This window comes from Suncus etruscus, chromosome 10 (genome assembly GCF_024139225.1).
Source record: "Suncus etruscus isolate mSunEtr1 chromosome 10, mSunEtr1.pri.cur, whole genome shotgun sequence".
NCBI lineage: Eukaryota > Metazoa > Chordata > Mammalia > Eulipotyphla > Soricidae > Suncus > Suncus etruscus.
Genome location: NC_064857.1, coordinates 71053131 through 71067394, shown reverse-complemented (window position 1 = coordinate 71067394; position 14264 = coordinate 71053131). Strand labels below are relative to the sequence as shown.

Genomic DNA, 14264 nt, shown 5'->3' with positions numbered 1-14264 from the left:
AAGGACCCCCTCGGAGGGGCCGTAGATGTTCCCAAGCTTCGCTACTCTCCCTAGAAGCCTGGGTCTTCGCTGGCTGGAGTGGTGCTCCGGGGCATTCTGGGAGTTGTAGTTTTCTCTCTCCAAGTTCTTCCCCCCGTTACTGTTCAGGCTGCTCCGCTGTCCCAGGCCTTCCCGGGACTACAACTCCCAGACGCCCGCGCGAGTCTCCGGTTACGTGGCCCGCCCGGCCGCGGGGTGGTGGGCGGGGGCCGGCCGGCTGCTCCGCCGCTGTCAGTCGGAAACATCTGGTGACATCTGGAGTCCGCGGGCCCCCCGAGACCCCGCCATGGCGCGCGCGGGCGCCGTGGGGACGCATCTCCCCGCGTCAGGTTTCGACCTTTTCGGGGACCTGAGGAAGATGAACAAGCGCCAGGTAACGGGGCTGGCGATGGCCCCTGGGCGGGAGTCGGGGTGCACGGCCGGGGGAGCCCCACTTGGGCTCCAGTCGCTCGCGATCGAATGCGTTCGTGCACAGGGCGCGGAGTCAGGGCTCGAGGAGGTCCCCGGCCCCCGAGTTCCAGATCTGGGGGAGGGGTGCGAGGGAGGGCTCGGGCTGCAGAGACAGCAAAAGGAAGGCCTTTCGGGGACGGGGGGACCGTCCAGCGAAGCTCCAGTGGGGCAGGGTCCCCATGAGGGCCTCGTCTCTCCATCCCTCCCTCCCTTCGTCAGGGCTGGGACTGGGGGGGGGGTGGTCGGGACACGCTTTCCAAGGAGGTCCCAGGTATCTGACTCAGTTCTCACGCCAGCCGAAGAATGGTGACACCTGGAAGGTAGGTGGTTTGTACGCAGGTAACCCGGGACCCAGTGTCCAGGGCTTCCTCCATCTGGGTCCCAAGCTCCCCGGACTCTCTGCTCCCCTTCTTCTTAGCCTGTGCCCCCCCCCCACTCCCCATTCTGTGATCCTTAGAGAACTTAGCGCTGCAGTATAAGGAAAGGGGGAACAAAACACTATTGTCAAGGATTCCTCAACACCTGGGGAAATGTGATAGATCCTAACATGACTGTCTATGCCATGTCAACGCACATATCCTCATACACAGAGAAATTACATAGAGAAAATGGAACCTTTCAGGTTGGAAATGGGGTTGATTTCTCCTGATTGAAAGTAAGCACCTTCCTTTATTTTTAATTAAACATTTTTTAGGACCGGAGCGGTGGCACTAGCAGTAAGGCCTTTGCTTTGCAAGCGCTAATCTAGGACGGACTGTGGTTCAATCCCTCGGCGTCCCATTTGGTTCCCCGAGCCAGGTGCGATTTCTGAGCGCATAGCCAGGAGTAACCCCTGAGCGTCTTTGGGTGTGGCCCAAAAATTAAAAACAAAACAAAAGTTAAATCACCGAGAGACACAGAGTTAAAAAGTTGTTAGTTGAAGCAAGTACCCTCTTTCTCGTTTGTCTCTCTAGCCAGGCATGTGGCAAAGTCCATGACTTCTTGTTTCTTCATGTGGGCATATATGGGCATCATTTTTCTTCCCACGTAGCATTTCAAGCCACAGCTGTAGGATGGGGTGTTGGGGGCTTTGAGTTTTGTGAACTCTGATTAGGACTGTGCAGAGCTGCAGAGTTCACTGAAGTTTCTGGGACTGAGACTGAGCTGTCACCAGGATTATCACTGACATGCAAAACCCAACAGCCAAGGGACCCTGGGCATGGACTCTGTTTGCAAGATACTTCTCTGGCAAAGAGCTTTATTTGAAGATCTAGAATCGATGGTTATATTATATTTTTGGGGTGTGTGTGCACCACATCTGTTGGTGCTCTGGGTTACTCCTGGCAGGCTCGGAGAACCATATGGGATGCCAAAGGTTGAATCATGGTTGACTGTGTGCAAGGCAAATGCTTTACCCGCTGTGCTATTGCTCTGGCCCCAGATTTTATAATACTTTAAAAATCGATGCTGACTGTTGATGTGAACATTGTGGTTAACAGAGGAGTCTTGTGATGTGTGTATATATATATATATATATATATATATATATATATATATATATATATATCCACTCTGCTTTACCAGCTACATTTTGAAATACCCGTAAACTCCCTCTCTCTACCTCCCAGAACAGGCTTATCTCTAGCTATTTGCATTGCCTCAGCTTTATTAGTCTCAGAAAAATTCAGGAGCTCAAATACAATTATATATACGTATACATTTACATGTATAGTAATATAATGTATTATAAATATATTAAAGAGTTTCGTTCCTTTGCTCATTTCCTTTTTCTTCTCCCTCCAAAATTGCAGCTGGTGAGTGACACTGTGTCAGGCATGCATGCATGCTCTCCCGTAATCTTGAAAGGGGGCCTCTAATTTCTATGCCGCCTCTGCTTACTATTAATTAAGGCAAGAGCCACATGCAAATACAAGGGCTCTTTGTTTCTGTAGTGAGAAAGAAATGCAGCTACTGGCATTTCTGCTACTCTGTCGGCTGAAATACCAAAGTGTTTGTTTGAATCTCTTGGACATTGGCTAGTTCCTTTTGGCTTCACAGAGGTCGAGGGCGGACTTGCCTGTGGGAGCTCCGGGGCTGTGCAGTGCAAAGAAGCCAGTTGAGTTGCTTGGCAGAGACAAGCAGCAAGAGGCAGTGTGGGTGGGTTTGGATTCTAATCAGTTTGCCATTAGTTCAGTCATAATTATGTTCCTGGGTTACCAGGATTTCATATGGGACTCAGATTGATGGCTAGGTTTTTGTATAATTGGCCATTTCTTGAGCAAATCTCTGTCTTGCTCAAAGGGATAATTTTAGGGGATCAATTTTATGACCTCTTAGAGAAGTTTTTTGAAACTTAGGACAATCATGCCCCAGGATATATTTTTAGCCCCTAGCCTTCCATAGGTAAGTGGCTGGGCTTTGGGATTTGCATACTGAGGGTAGAAGGTGCTTTTTGCAAATCTTTCTGAAAATAGCGATCTCTATTTCAAACCTTCCTGGGCTTTTCTCAGCCAGCTCCGTAATTCATAGTGAAAACATTTCTTCATCAAATCCTTTGAATCAAGTGGCGCCCTCAGTGAACCCCATCAATAACTTCCACTTTCGGATGTGACCATAGAGAGTGGCTTGAGAAGCAGAGTTGAATAGGGGGTAGCTAAACCCTTGGACAGTGCCACCACTTAGTGCCCCATTTCCTCTTCTTACCTGGAAATTGAATGACAGTCTCATGATTTGCTATTTGCACAGTTGCTACAGAGTTTAAAATCTGGTAGATACTTGGGGCTGGAGCCATGGTACAACACACACACACACACACACACACACACACACACGCACACACACATACACACACACACACACACGCACACACACATACACACACACGTACTTTAATTTGCTTCTTACAACAAAATGTCTTTACAGCTACTTTAACTCTTTTTTGGGGGGGCACATCCAGTGGCACCCGGTTACTCCTAGCTCTGCGCTCAGATATTACTCCTGGCAGGCTCAGGGAACCAGACGGGATGGTGGGGATGGAACCTGGTTGAATAGTGTGCAAGGAAATGCACTACCCACTGTATTATCCACTCTAGCTCTACTTTAATTCATTAAAAGAATTTAAGTTGGGGCCAGAGTGATGATATAGCAGTAGGGCATTTGCCTTGCCTCAATGATGCTGCCTGGGCCAACCTGGTTCAATTCCTGGCATCCCATATGGTTCCACTGAGCCTGCCAGGAATGATTTCTGAGCGAAGAGCCAGTAATAACCTCTGAGTACCACCAGATGTGGCCCCAAATCCCAATAACTAACTAACTAAATAAATTTTTTAAAAATAAGTCCCTTTCATCAATATCTTCATTTTCAAATTTATCCTTCAGAATAACCCCAAATGCACAATTTCACCCAGGTGTAGCACCAAAAGAGACAGTTTTGAACTGCCTTTTTTTTTTTTTTTTTGGTTTTTGGTTTTTGGGCACACCCGGCAGTGCTCAGGGGTTACTCCTGGCTCTATGCTCAGAAATTGCTACTGGCAGGCTCAGGGAACCATATGGGATGGCGGGATTCGAACCACCATCCTTTTGCATCTAAGGCAAACACCCTACTGCTGTGCTATCTCTCAGGCCCTTAAACTACTTTTTAACCTTGCTTCCCTATCATACTTTTTAGGGTTTTGCCACATTTATAACAATTATTTTAATATTTTTGGGAGAGGGTTTGTGCCACACATGATGGCACACAGGAGTTACTCCTAGCTCTGCTCAGGTATTGTTCCTGGCAGGCTTGGAGGGACCATATGGGATGCTAGGGATCGAACCTGGGTCGGTCCCAAGTTAGCCGTGTGCAAGGGAAATGCCCTACCTGCTGTGCTATCGCTCTGGCCCCACAATTATTTTAATTTTTAATAATTTTTAATATCTTATTAAATTGTACTTTCTTTTAATACCTCTATATACACCCCCAGTTTTTTAAAAAAAAATGAATCCATGCTTGTCATCAGAATTAATTTTTGGTGGGGTACCAACACCCTTGTTGTGCTCAGGACTTACTCCTGGCTTTGTGCTTAGGAATCACTCCTGGCAGAGCTCAGTGACCATGTCGCTTGGGGACTGAGCCAAGGCTGGCCACATGTAAGGCAAGGGCCCCCTCTGCAGTACTCTGGCCCCTTGTCATGGTTGAAAGAAGAAAGATCAAGATGGGATCTCATGCTAGAGGAAGTCCACTCTGCTGATCTCTGGCCTCTAAATCAGTTGCTCGCTTTACACTGCTCACAGATTCCTGTGTACACTGTTCTTGAATGAAGCCTGCTCTCTCCTCGTTAGTCTTGCACTTTAGTCCCTCAACCCCATGTAGTCCTAAGAGCTGGTACCCAGTTCAAGGCCTAAGACTTCTGGCCCAGTGGAATTTTAACATCTCTAGCCCCACCTCCTTTTTTCTCTTTTTGGACCATACCCTGTGGTGTTCAGAGTGTACTCCTAGCTCTGCAATTGGGGATGCCACCTATGGGTGGCTGGTGGCTGGGGGGGCGGGGAGGCATGGAAATGGGGTGAATGACCAAGCAGGTTGACCTCAGGCAAAGTAAGCACCCCACCCGATGTTCTGTCTCTTTGGCTCTACCCATCACTATTTATTGTTAATAAAGTTTTATTGGAAGATGATTGTGTTCATTTGTCCATGTCATCTCTAGCTTCTTTCTTGCCACAAAAGAAGACTCAAGTCCTGTCATCAGCGATTAATTGGCCCATTTGCTGGGTGAGGGGGACACATTGGGGAACCAACTGAAAGAGAGAACAAAAAGAGCTAATGAGAGAGACCATCTTCCCAACAGGAACCCGCCACCGCCATTGTGTCTGGGGTGCATCTAGTGAGGAAAGCCCAGGACCCATGGCACCTCAGACACCATGTTTACCCTTCTGGGGGGTTCTGGGCAGGCCACAGAGGGAGCAATGCCCAGATGTCCTGGAGAGGAACACAGGTAGAGGTGAGGAGACCCCTGAGCTGATCAGGAAGTGCTAACCTTGGGGGTGAAAAGAGCAAGGACACCCTGGAGTGAGCACTGCAGACCCTGCTTTGCAAGGTTGGGGTGGCTGGAGCTGGATGCCATGGTTTAGGGGAGGTGGGGGCTCAAGCTAGGCCAGGAGACAGTGGGGGTCTCAGTATCAGGGTTCTCAGAATGGGGGCCTCAGCAGAGGGTCTCAGTGTTGCAGTCTCTGAATGGAGGTCTCAGTTTTGGGGTTCTCAGTACTAAGGGTCATATGGTCACCATGATAGGCCCTTGGCAGCATTTGGGCCAAGGAGAAGGAAGTGGCAGGAAGCTCAAGAGGGAGAGGAGTGGATATAGGGAGTCTTGAGGCTGGCCCAGAGGGGTAGAGGTATGATCACGTCCCAGGCAAGGGGGCAAGGGAGTGGGAGTTGTGGGGGGCCAGAGACAGCCTGGTGTGTATGGGCTAAGCTCTAAGCAGACCTTTGGCTGGGAAGGAGGATCCCGTGGAAAAATAGGGAGACACTGAGAGGAAAGAAGCACATAGTGGTTGGTGTCCCTGTGTCCAGACACCTGGGGAAGCTGGTTCTGAGCCTGGCTGCTGATTCCCTGATGGTGGGGCTGGACACTGGGCAGGTTGATTCTGGAAGCTCCCAGCATGGTTCTCACATGTGGCCATGGCTGAGGACCTGTGGGTAGAGCCACTACTCCAGCTGTGACCATAGAGTCCCCAGGAGCCACCAGCCTCGCCAGATTCAGCCACCTGGTGATTGTGCTGGGAAGTTGCCTGTCAGCTACTGGAAATCCCATTCAGAGTGCAGCACCCTGGAGTTTCTGGGTCTGCCCACTGGACCCTTGGGGCCCCCCAGCTCCCACTTCTTCAGACTTGTGCCTTTTCCAAACCAGAGGTTGGTTTGCTTAAAAGCTACAATTAAACAACAGCTCAACTGGTCTGAGGGAGACTGTGCAGTGCAATGCTCGGGACTGAACCCAGATTTCCTGCATGCAGGGCCTGTGCTCCAGCCCCTTGACCCTTTTCCCTGGCCCCCAAAACTGCACTGGGAGCTGCATCCAACCCTCTAAGCGCCCAGAACCCTATGTTCTTGCTCAGTTCCAGTTAGATTGGAGTCATGGAGCAAAATGGGTCAGTACAGAACCCTAGGATCCAAGACTCATTTCAATAGGACGTTTCAGAAAGGGTGTCAGTTACACCAGTGGGTAATTAAGGCAGAATCCCATGTATCTTGTCCCATTTGCTCGGAAACACCTTTAAGCGGCAGGAAGGGGACCAGAGCAGGTGTTTCCTCCCTGTGGGGAAGCGGGAGAAAGGGAAAAGAGTCAGAGCTGGAAGGAGGCAGCAAAGCTGAAGCTGATATTTAGCTGCCAGTCAGTTTTGGGGGAGAAATTTTGAGGTTTTGTTTTGCACTGCCAGGGATCGAACCCCGTGCCCCAGGCCTCTTGGCTGAGCTTCACATTGAGAGACACAGGAACAACCTCCTGGTGGCCAGGGGGCTCGATTTTGAGCCCTGGCTGTGGCCGCTGGTTCACCTGGGCCTCTTTTTCAGCTCTATTACCAGGTCCTGAACTTCGCCATGATTGTGTCGTCCGCGCTGATGATCTGGAAGGGCCTGATTGTGCTCACAGGCAGCGAGAGCCCCATCGTGGTGGTGCTGAGGTGGGTCCTGGGAGCCACAGAGGCTACATTGCTCTATTGGTGGCACCTTCCTTCTGTGCACACTGAGTGTGGTAGCCACTCACTTTCAATAAAATAATAAAATTCAAATTGATACGAATCAATTGCAAAAGAATAAAATCAATGTGCCTGCAAATATAGTATGAATCCTATATTGCTGGTGGGGATTAAAATCTACTTAATTAGGGAAGTAAATGATGGGGAGAGATTCTGGGACAGTGGTGGAGAAGAGCCAAGACTGATGCAGTGTGTGGTGCTGGAATGTTCTATGCACAGAACCCTGCCACTATTGGTATTGGAAATCATAGTGACTAAGATAATTTTTTGTTTTGTTTTGTTTTGGGGCCAGGGGTTATATCTGGTTTTGCACTCAGGAATCACTCCTGGAAAGCTTGGGGACCATATGGGATCCTGGGGATCGAACCCAGATCTGCCTTGTTTAAGGCAAAAGCCATACTCCCTTTTCTATGGCCTCAGCCCTAAAATAATAATTTTTTAATTTTGGGGCCTCATTTGGTGATGCTCAGGGCCTACTTCTGACTCTGCACTAAGGATCACTCCTGGCGGTGCTCCAGGGGCCAGTGGGATGGTAGGGATTGAACCCAGGTCAGCTTCATGCAAGGCAAGGGCCTTACCTGCTATATTATTGCACAGTCACAAGTCCCAATTGTTTTTGATTTCTTATGTCTGAGAGTACTACTTAGTTACTTATTTATATTTTTGCTTCACATACAAAATTTTATTTTTAATGTCTTCATGGTATTGCCTTGCAGCTATGTATATACTGCCTTTACCCCCACAGTTACAGTGTTGTTCTTTATTGAGTTTCAGTCATACAATGTCCAGCATCCTTTGTCAGTGCACATTTTTCGCCCCCAATATCCCAGTTTTCCTCCCTGCCTTTGTGATAGACATTTTTCTTCTCTCTCTCTCTCTCTCTCTCTCTCTCTCTCTCTCTCTCTCTCTCTCTCTCTCTCTCTCTCTCTCACACACACACACACACACACACACACACACACGTACTATATCAATTTTCTTTTCAGTGCCTAGTTTTTAACCAGAGTGATCATTTTCAACTATTTATGTCATAGTGGACCCTTCTCTGCCCTAACGGCTCTCCCCACTATTTGTGGCAAGCTTGCTACCATGGTCAAGTCCTAGGTTTGTTTTGTTTGTTTTGTTTTGATTTTTGGACCACACCTGGCAGCACTCAGGACGTTATTCCTGGCTCTGCACTCAGAAATCACTCCTGGCAGGTGTGGGGGACCATACGGGATACTGGGGATCAAATCCAGGTCATCTGTGTGCAAGGCAAACACCCTACTTGCTGTGCGCTGGTCCTAAGTCCCTGTTTTGAATGAGCCACATTCCTCCCAGTTCCAAGCATAGGCACTTCTTTCCTGGGGGCGTCCTTTAGTGCTCATCACTCAGGATCCACTCTGGTCTGGAAAGTTTTGGTGTCCACTGAAAACTTCAGGCCCAGCATTTGTAGTGCTTGAGAAGGAAATGTACATCTGTCTGTCACCTTTGAAACCAAGCAGTGAGCAGTTATAACCACTCAATAGTCACATGATGAAAGGTTATCCACATGCCAATTTGGGGACTGAAAAGATGGGGTGTGGCAGTTTTGCAGTGAGATTCTGACCAGCCTCAAGAGTCTGTCTTCTTCCCAGTGAAAACAGTGGGAAAGACTTCATGTTGACTTTAAAGCTAAAAGCGGGATGCCAGAATGGGCAGAATGTTTGCCTTGCAAGCACCCGACCTGGGTTCAATCCCTGGCATTCCATATGGCCCCCTAAGCCAGGCTGCCAGCAGTAATTTCTGAGTGCAGAGCCAGGAGTAACTCCTGAGCCCCACCAGATGTGTCCTCCACCCCCCCCCCCCCAAAAAAAAAGTTCAAAGTGGGCTGTTTACCTGTGCAGCATCCACCTTATTCTGAGTTGTTTCTCACTCAAGCCAACTGCCTTGGGGTCACTCTAGGTTGTCCCCCTCATGCATCTGAGCTCATGACTTAGCCAAGAGTGTTGCCAGTCACTGGGTGTTGAAATGGATAGTCTCTGTGGGCTGGTACATCCCCACTACCACTAGGTCACTGGCCTGTATTCCTGCCTCTTCCCAGTGGCAGCATGGAACCAGCCTTTCATCGGGGGGACCTTCTGTTCCTCACCAACTTCAGGGAAGATCCCATTCGAGCTGGCGAGATTGTGGTGTTTAAAGTGGAAGGACGCGATATTCCGATCGTGCACAGAGTGATCAAAGTCCACGAAAAGTAAGTAGGCTCTGATTGGCTGTCAGAGGGCCGGGATGGATTCTTGGAAAGCATTGACACTGTGTTTTGCCTTTTTTTTTTATTTGTTGTGTGTGGTTTTTGGGTCACACCCAGCAGTGCTCAGGGGAAATTCCTGGCTCCATGCTCAGAAATTGCTCCTGGCAGGCACGGGGGACCATATGGGAAGCCGGATTCGAACTGATGACCTTCTGCATGAAAGGCCTTACCTCCATGCTATCTCTCTGGCCCTGACACTGTGGATTAGGTTTCTAGCTCTGTGTTTAGGAACTGGAAGGCGCCGGTCTACAAGGCTAATGGAATCTTGCTTGCAGGAAGTGGCAGGGCCAAAAAGGTGTCTGAGATGAAGGCGAGGTCACCGGAAATCTTGAGATGCTGACATTCCTGCCTAGTGTCCATTATGTGAGAAAGTGTCAAGGAAAATCGAATCCTCTTGTCACACAGGGTTATTCAGAGAGCCGATTGGTTTTTCCAGTAGGCTTGCAAGGCTCTTTGTCTCCAAGATACTGTCACTCTGGCCCAGGTGGAGTTCCCTGAAGCATGCACAGCCCTGGGTAGAAGCGTTCCTCATCCCTGCTCAGTCCTTGAGTGCTGGAATGCCTCCAGACTCCCTTGCCCTTGAAGGCCAAAAGCAGTTGCTTGGTCCTGGACTATGTTGGGACCAGAACCATCACCTCCAGCTCAGCTCTCAAGTTCCAGCAATGTACACAACCCTAACTCTGACTCCTAATTCCCCTTTCACCTACTCTGTCAGTCTTGTAGCATTTTTACTCACAGGAATCAGGGAATTAAACTTAAGTATTATGCATATCTGGGTTTTTCAAGTAGTGGAGAATTTGTGTGTGTGTGTGTGTGTGTGTGTGTGTGTGTGATTATTTGTGCATACCTGGGTTTTTCAAGTAGTGGAGAATTTGTGTGTGTGTGTGTGTGTGTGTGTGTGTGTGTGTGTGATTATTTGTGCATTATTGATAGTAGAGGCCTCCATTCCATTCACTGCGGACAGATATTTCCCAAAGGACAGCTACTTCAAATATTCATTGAATATTCATGTCCTCTCACACTGAGCTGAGGGAGGGTGGCCTGTTATCTGTGTTCACAAACTGTCCTCCCATACCCGCAGAGAACTAGAGGCTCTTCTTTATGTCCTAATGGAGAAAAATGCTGGATCACCCAGGGCCCTTCCCAGCAGACCCCGATTCTGATTCCTTCCTACAGATGCGCCATTAGCCAAAGTGTGGAATAATGAGTTGTGGTTTCTATAAATCTTGGGATGCCCCAGGTTTCTGTCCATTGAATTTTCCCTCAGGACCAGGACTTCAAGTAAGTGTTGATTTGCATGTGGTTGTAAATATTGGTGGTTTTTTACCACCAATAATTTTACCAAATTATCAAAGTGCATTCTCCCACCCCCATGGGCTTGCTGAAAAGACCCTCTTTATTGCTTCATAATTCTTTAATGTATTTGTTGTGTCAAGGTCATCGAAATATTGATTTACAATATAGTCCCTAGTGTCTGTGGAGACACCAGTTGTAGGCTCTTCATGATTCCTGGTGGGTTTTACACCACTTTTTTGCATGGGTGAAGAAGATATTGAATTGTTATATGAATAATGCCTTCAAATTTTGGTAAGAAGAGTCAGTTGGAAGAAAGCAAGGGGCAACATTTCCTTGCATTTAAATCTGTCTGTTCTGGAACCAACTTTGTGTCTAGTGTGAAGAGATGTTTGATCTGCTCTTAGAAGCAAGTCCTCTTTCTTTACACCTTAGAATGGAAGCAAGGCAAGATGCTAATATCCACCTAACAGATGTCCCAGTGCTTGACCAGGTGCATTTTGGGGGCTGATGTGCAAAGTCAGGTCTCTCAGAGAGTGAGTCTGAATCGATGCCATTTAGACTAATTGACTGTCTTCATTTCTGAAGTACTCAACTCCAAGCAACAAAGCCCCAGTGATCTTTACTTTTCTGGAGCCATGTCTGACACAAAGTGACCCATCAAAGAACAGTTTGCCTAATGATGCTTTGCAGAGAAACATTTCCAAAGGACACTGTGTTTCTTTCCAGAGATAATGGAGACATCAAGTTTCTAACGAAAGGAGATAATAACGAAGTGGATGACAGAGGCTTGTATAAGGAAGGCCAGAACTGGCTGGAGAAGAAGGACGTGGTGGGCCGGGCCCGAGGGTAAGGGCAATATTAAAATTTTTTATTAAGTTAGTTTTGTTTCTTGGACCACACCTGGTAGTGCTCAGGGTTTACTTTTAGCTCTTTGCTGAGGAATTGCTCCTGACTCCGTGCTCAGGAATTGTTTTGGTAATGCTTGGGGGACCACGTGAAATGCTGGATATCAAAACCAGGTCATCCATGTGCAAGATATATGCACTACCCACTGTGCTATAGCTCCAGCCCCTGAGGACAGCTTTTGAAGCTATGGGCAACTCAGTAACCAGAACAGTGCTGAGAAACTTGGGAAATGGGGTGTTTGGGAGAAGAGACTGGAGAGTTGCTGCTGTTACGTCTATGCCAGGAGAATTCTTTCTCTTCAGTTTGTCTTGGAAGGACCCAGTAAAACTCAGACATTCTGCAGGACTCAAAATCTAACACAGAATGCATTAGAGGTTAATTATAATTTTGAAATTCACCAGCAGAGAATAGGAGTTCCTTTCTCTCTACATCCCTGTCAGCACTGCTTGTTCTCATTCTTTGTGATATGCGCCAATCTCTGTGGTGTGAGATGATACCTCATAGTTGTTTTGATTTGCATCTCCCTGATGATTAGTGATGTGGGGCATTTTTTCATGTGCCTTTTGGCTATTTATATTTCTTTGGCAAAGTGTTCATTTCTTCTCCCCATTTTTTAATTAGATTAGATTTTTTTCCTTGTATAGTTCTGTCAGTGCCTTGTATATTTTGGATATTAGCTCCTTATCTGATGGTTATTGGGTGAATAATTTCTCCCATACAATGAGTGGCTCTTGTATCCTGGGCACTATTTCTTTTGAGGTGCAGAAGCTTCTCAGCTTAATATATTCCCAACTGTTTACCTCTGCATCCACTTGTTTGGAGAGTGCTGTTTCCTCTTTAAAGATACCTTTAATCTCAATGTCATGAAGTTTTACCTACGTGTTGTTCTATATACCTTACAGTTTCAGGTCTGATAACAAGGTCTTTAATCCATTTGGATTTTACCTTTGTACTGGGGATCTGAGTTCGCTTTTTTGCAAGTGGCTAACCAGTTGTGCCAACACCACTTGTTGAAGAGGCTTTCCTTGCTCTATTTAGGATTTGTTGCCCCCTTTTCAAAAATTAATTGATTGTATGGCTGAGGAACATTCTCTGAGTACTCAAGCCTATTCCACTGATCTGAGGATCTATCTTTATTCCTATACCAGGCTGCTTTGATACCTATTGCTTTGTAATACAGTTTAAAATTGGGGAAAGTAATGCCTCCCATATTCATTTTCCCAAGGATTGCTTTAGCTATTTGTGGGTGTTTATTGTTCCAAATGAATTTCAGAAGTGTTTGATCCACTTCTTTGAAGAATGTCATGGGTATCTTTAGAGTAATGGCATTAAGTCTGCACAATGCTTTGGGAGCCTGCTACAGTCTTGATATTTCTACTTTCTCCTACAATTTAGGTTTTTGCCTTATGTCGGCATGGTCACCATCATAATGAATGACTATCCAAAATTCAAGGTAGGAGCTCATGTGTGTGCCTGTATTTGAACATGTACTTCCACATAGGTTTTCATCATTGATATAGGGCATTTTACAGGGGCCGGGGCAAAGGTGCAGACTGTTTATTTCTTAGACTTAACAACAGTTTAACATCATTTAGATGATCAGCACATTAGAAGTTTTACCTTCTATATTTTAAAATGACTCCTATGTAATTATTGCTTTTTTTTTTTTTTTTTTTTAATAATGAAAGCCTACAGACACATACACACACAGGATAGTAAAAACAGTATTGGCTGTTTCCTCCTATTTTTCACATAAAGGGCTCTATTATTTTTATGCCCTTGAACAATGGATAGACACCATGCAGGGGCAAGTCCTTCTGCAGGGGTGAGTCCTTCTGTAGCCATGTAGGGATGTCCTCCTGCAGGGACGAATCTTGCACAGGTGAGTTCTCCAGCAGGAGTGAGTCCTTCTGCAGAGGTGAGTCCTTCCTCAGAGATGAGTCCTACAGGGTTGGATCCTTCTGCAGAAGTGAGTCCTTCCCGAGCTCCCTAGGAAGGTTTTATTTTTTTCTGGGTGTAACATTTGATGCTGAACAGCAGGGGGTAAGGATAGAGTATCTTCTTGTCCTGTCCAGCCATGAGTGGTCGCCCCACACAGCAGAGATCAGGTTCTCCCAACCCCTGCACACCACACAGCTTCACCCTCTCTTTCCCTGCAGTACGCCTTGTTGGCCGTGATGGGTGCATACGTGCTACTGAAACGCGAATCCTGAAGGAGAAGAAACAGATTCAGGAACCAGCTTGAGAAGAATTTTTTTGGTGAAAGAAGAAAAGTAATATATGTGGCTAGCTTCCCTGTGGGCATAAAAATGAAGCAACGTGGAGAGCTTTTTTTTTGTTTTGTTTTTGTCTTGTCCAAATAAAACATCAGGAACAAATGGCTCCTCTTTCTTTGAGGACTCTGATTTACTGCCTCATGCCATCAGGCCCACTTCCTGTTCCTGCCTGCCAGTGCCAAGGGAAAAGAGTATCAGAAGTTACTGGGTACAGGGCACCCCCAGAGGATGTAGCTGCCCCTCCCAGCAGGCACCTTCCTGGAGTATCGTCCTGGGGCTCAGGAATGCCGGCCCCCTTCTGAGAGGCCCTGGGAGTGTTT

At 47.2% G+C, this 14264-nt stretch overlaps 1 protein-coding gene across 1 annotated transcript; it reads left to right on the top strand.

Moving 5' to 3' along the window:
• Positions 1–218: 218 nt before the first annotated feature.
• SEC11C (SEC11 homolog C, signal peptidase complex subunit) lies at positions 219–14046 on the top strand. Its single transcript, XM_049782060.1, has 6 exons — positions 219–412; positions 7013–7122; positions 9260–9409; positions 11489–11608; positions 13064–13121; positions 13828–14046. The coding sequence occupies exons 1-6, from the start codon at positions 326–328 to the stop codon at positions 13879–13881; spliced, it is 579 nt and encodes a 192-aa protein (XP_049638017.1). The 5' UTR covers positions 219–325; the 3' UTR covers positions 13882–14046.
• The last annotated feature ends 218 nt before the right edge of the window (positions 14047–14264 follow it).

Bases quoted from the DNA above. Each gene is read 5' to 3' on its own strand.
- SEC11C (XM_049782060.1), top strand. From the start codon at position 326: ATGGCGCGCGCGGGCGCCGTGGGGACGCATCTCCCCGCGTCAGGTTTC. The intron at 413-7,012 runs GTAACGGGGCTG...CCTCTTTTTCAG, and splicing joins GGAAGATGAACAAGCGCCAG to CTCTATTACCAGGTCCTGAA. The intron at 9,410-11,488 runs GTAAGTAGGCTC...GTTTCTTTCCAG, and splicing joins GTGATCAAAGTCCACGAAAA to AGATAATGGAGACATCAAGT.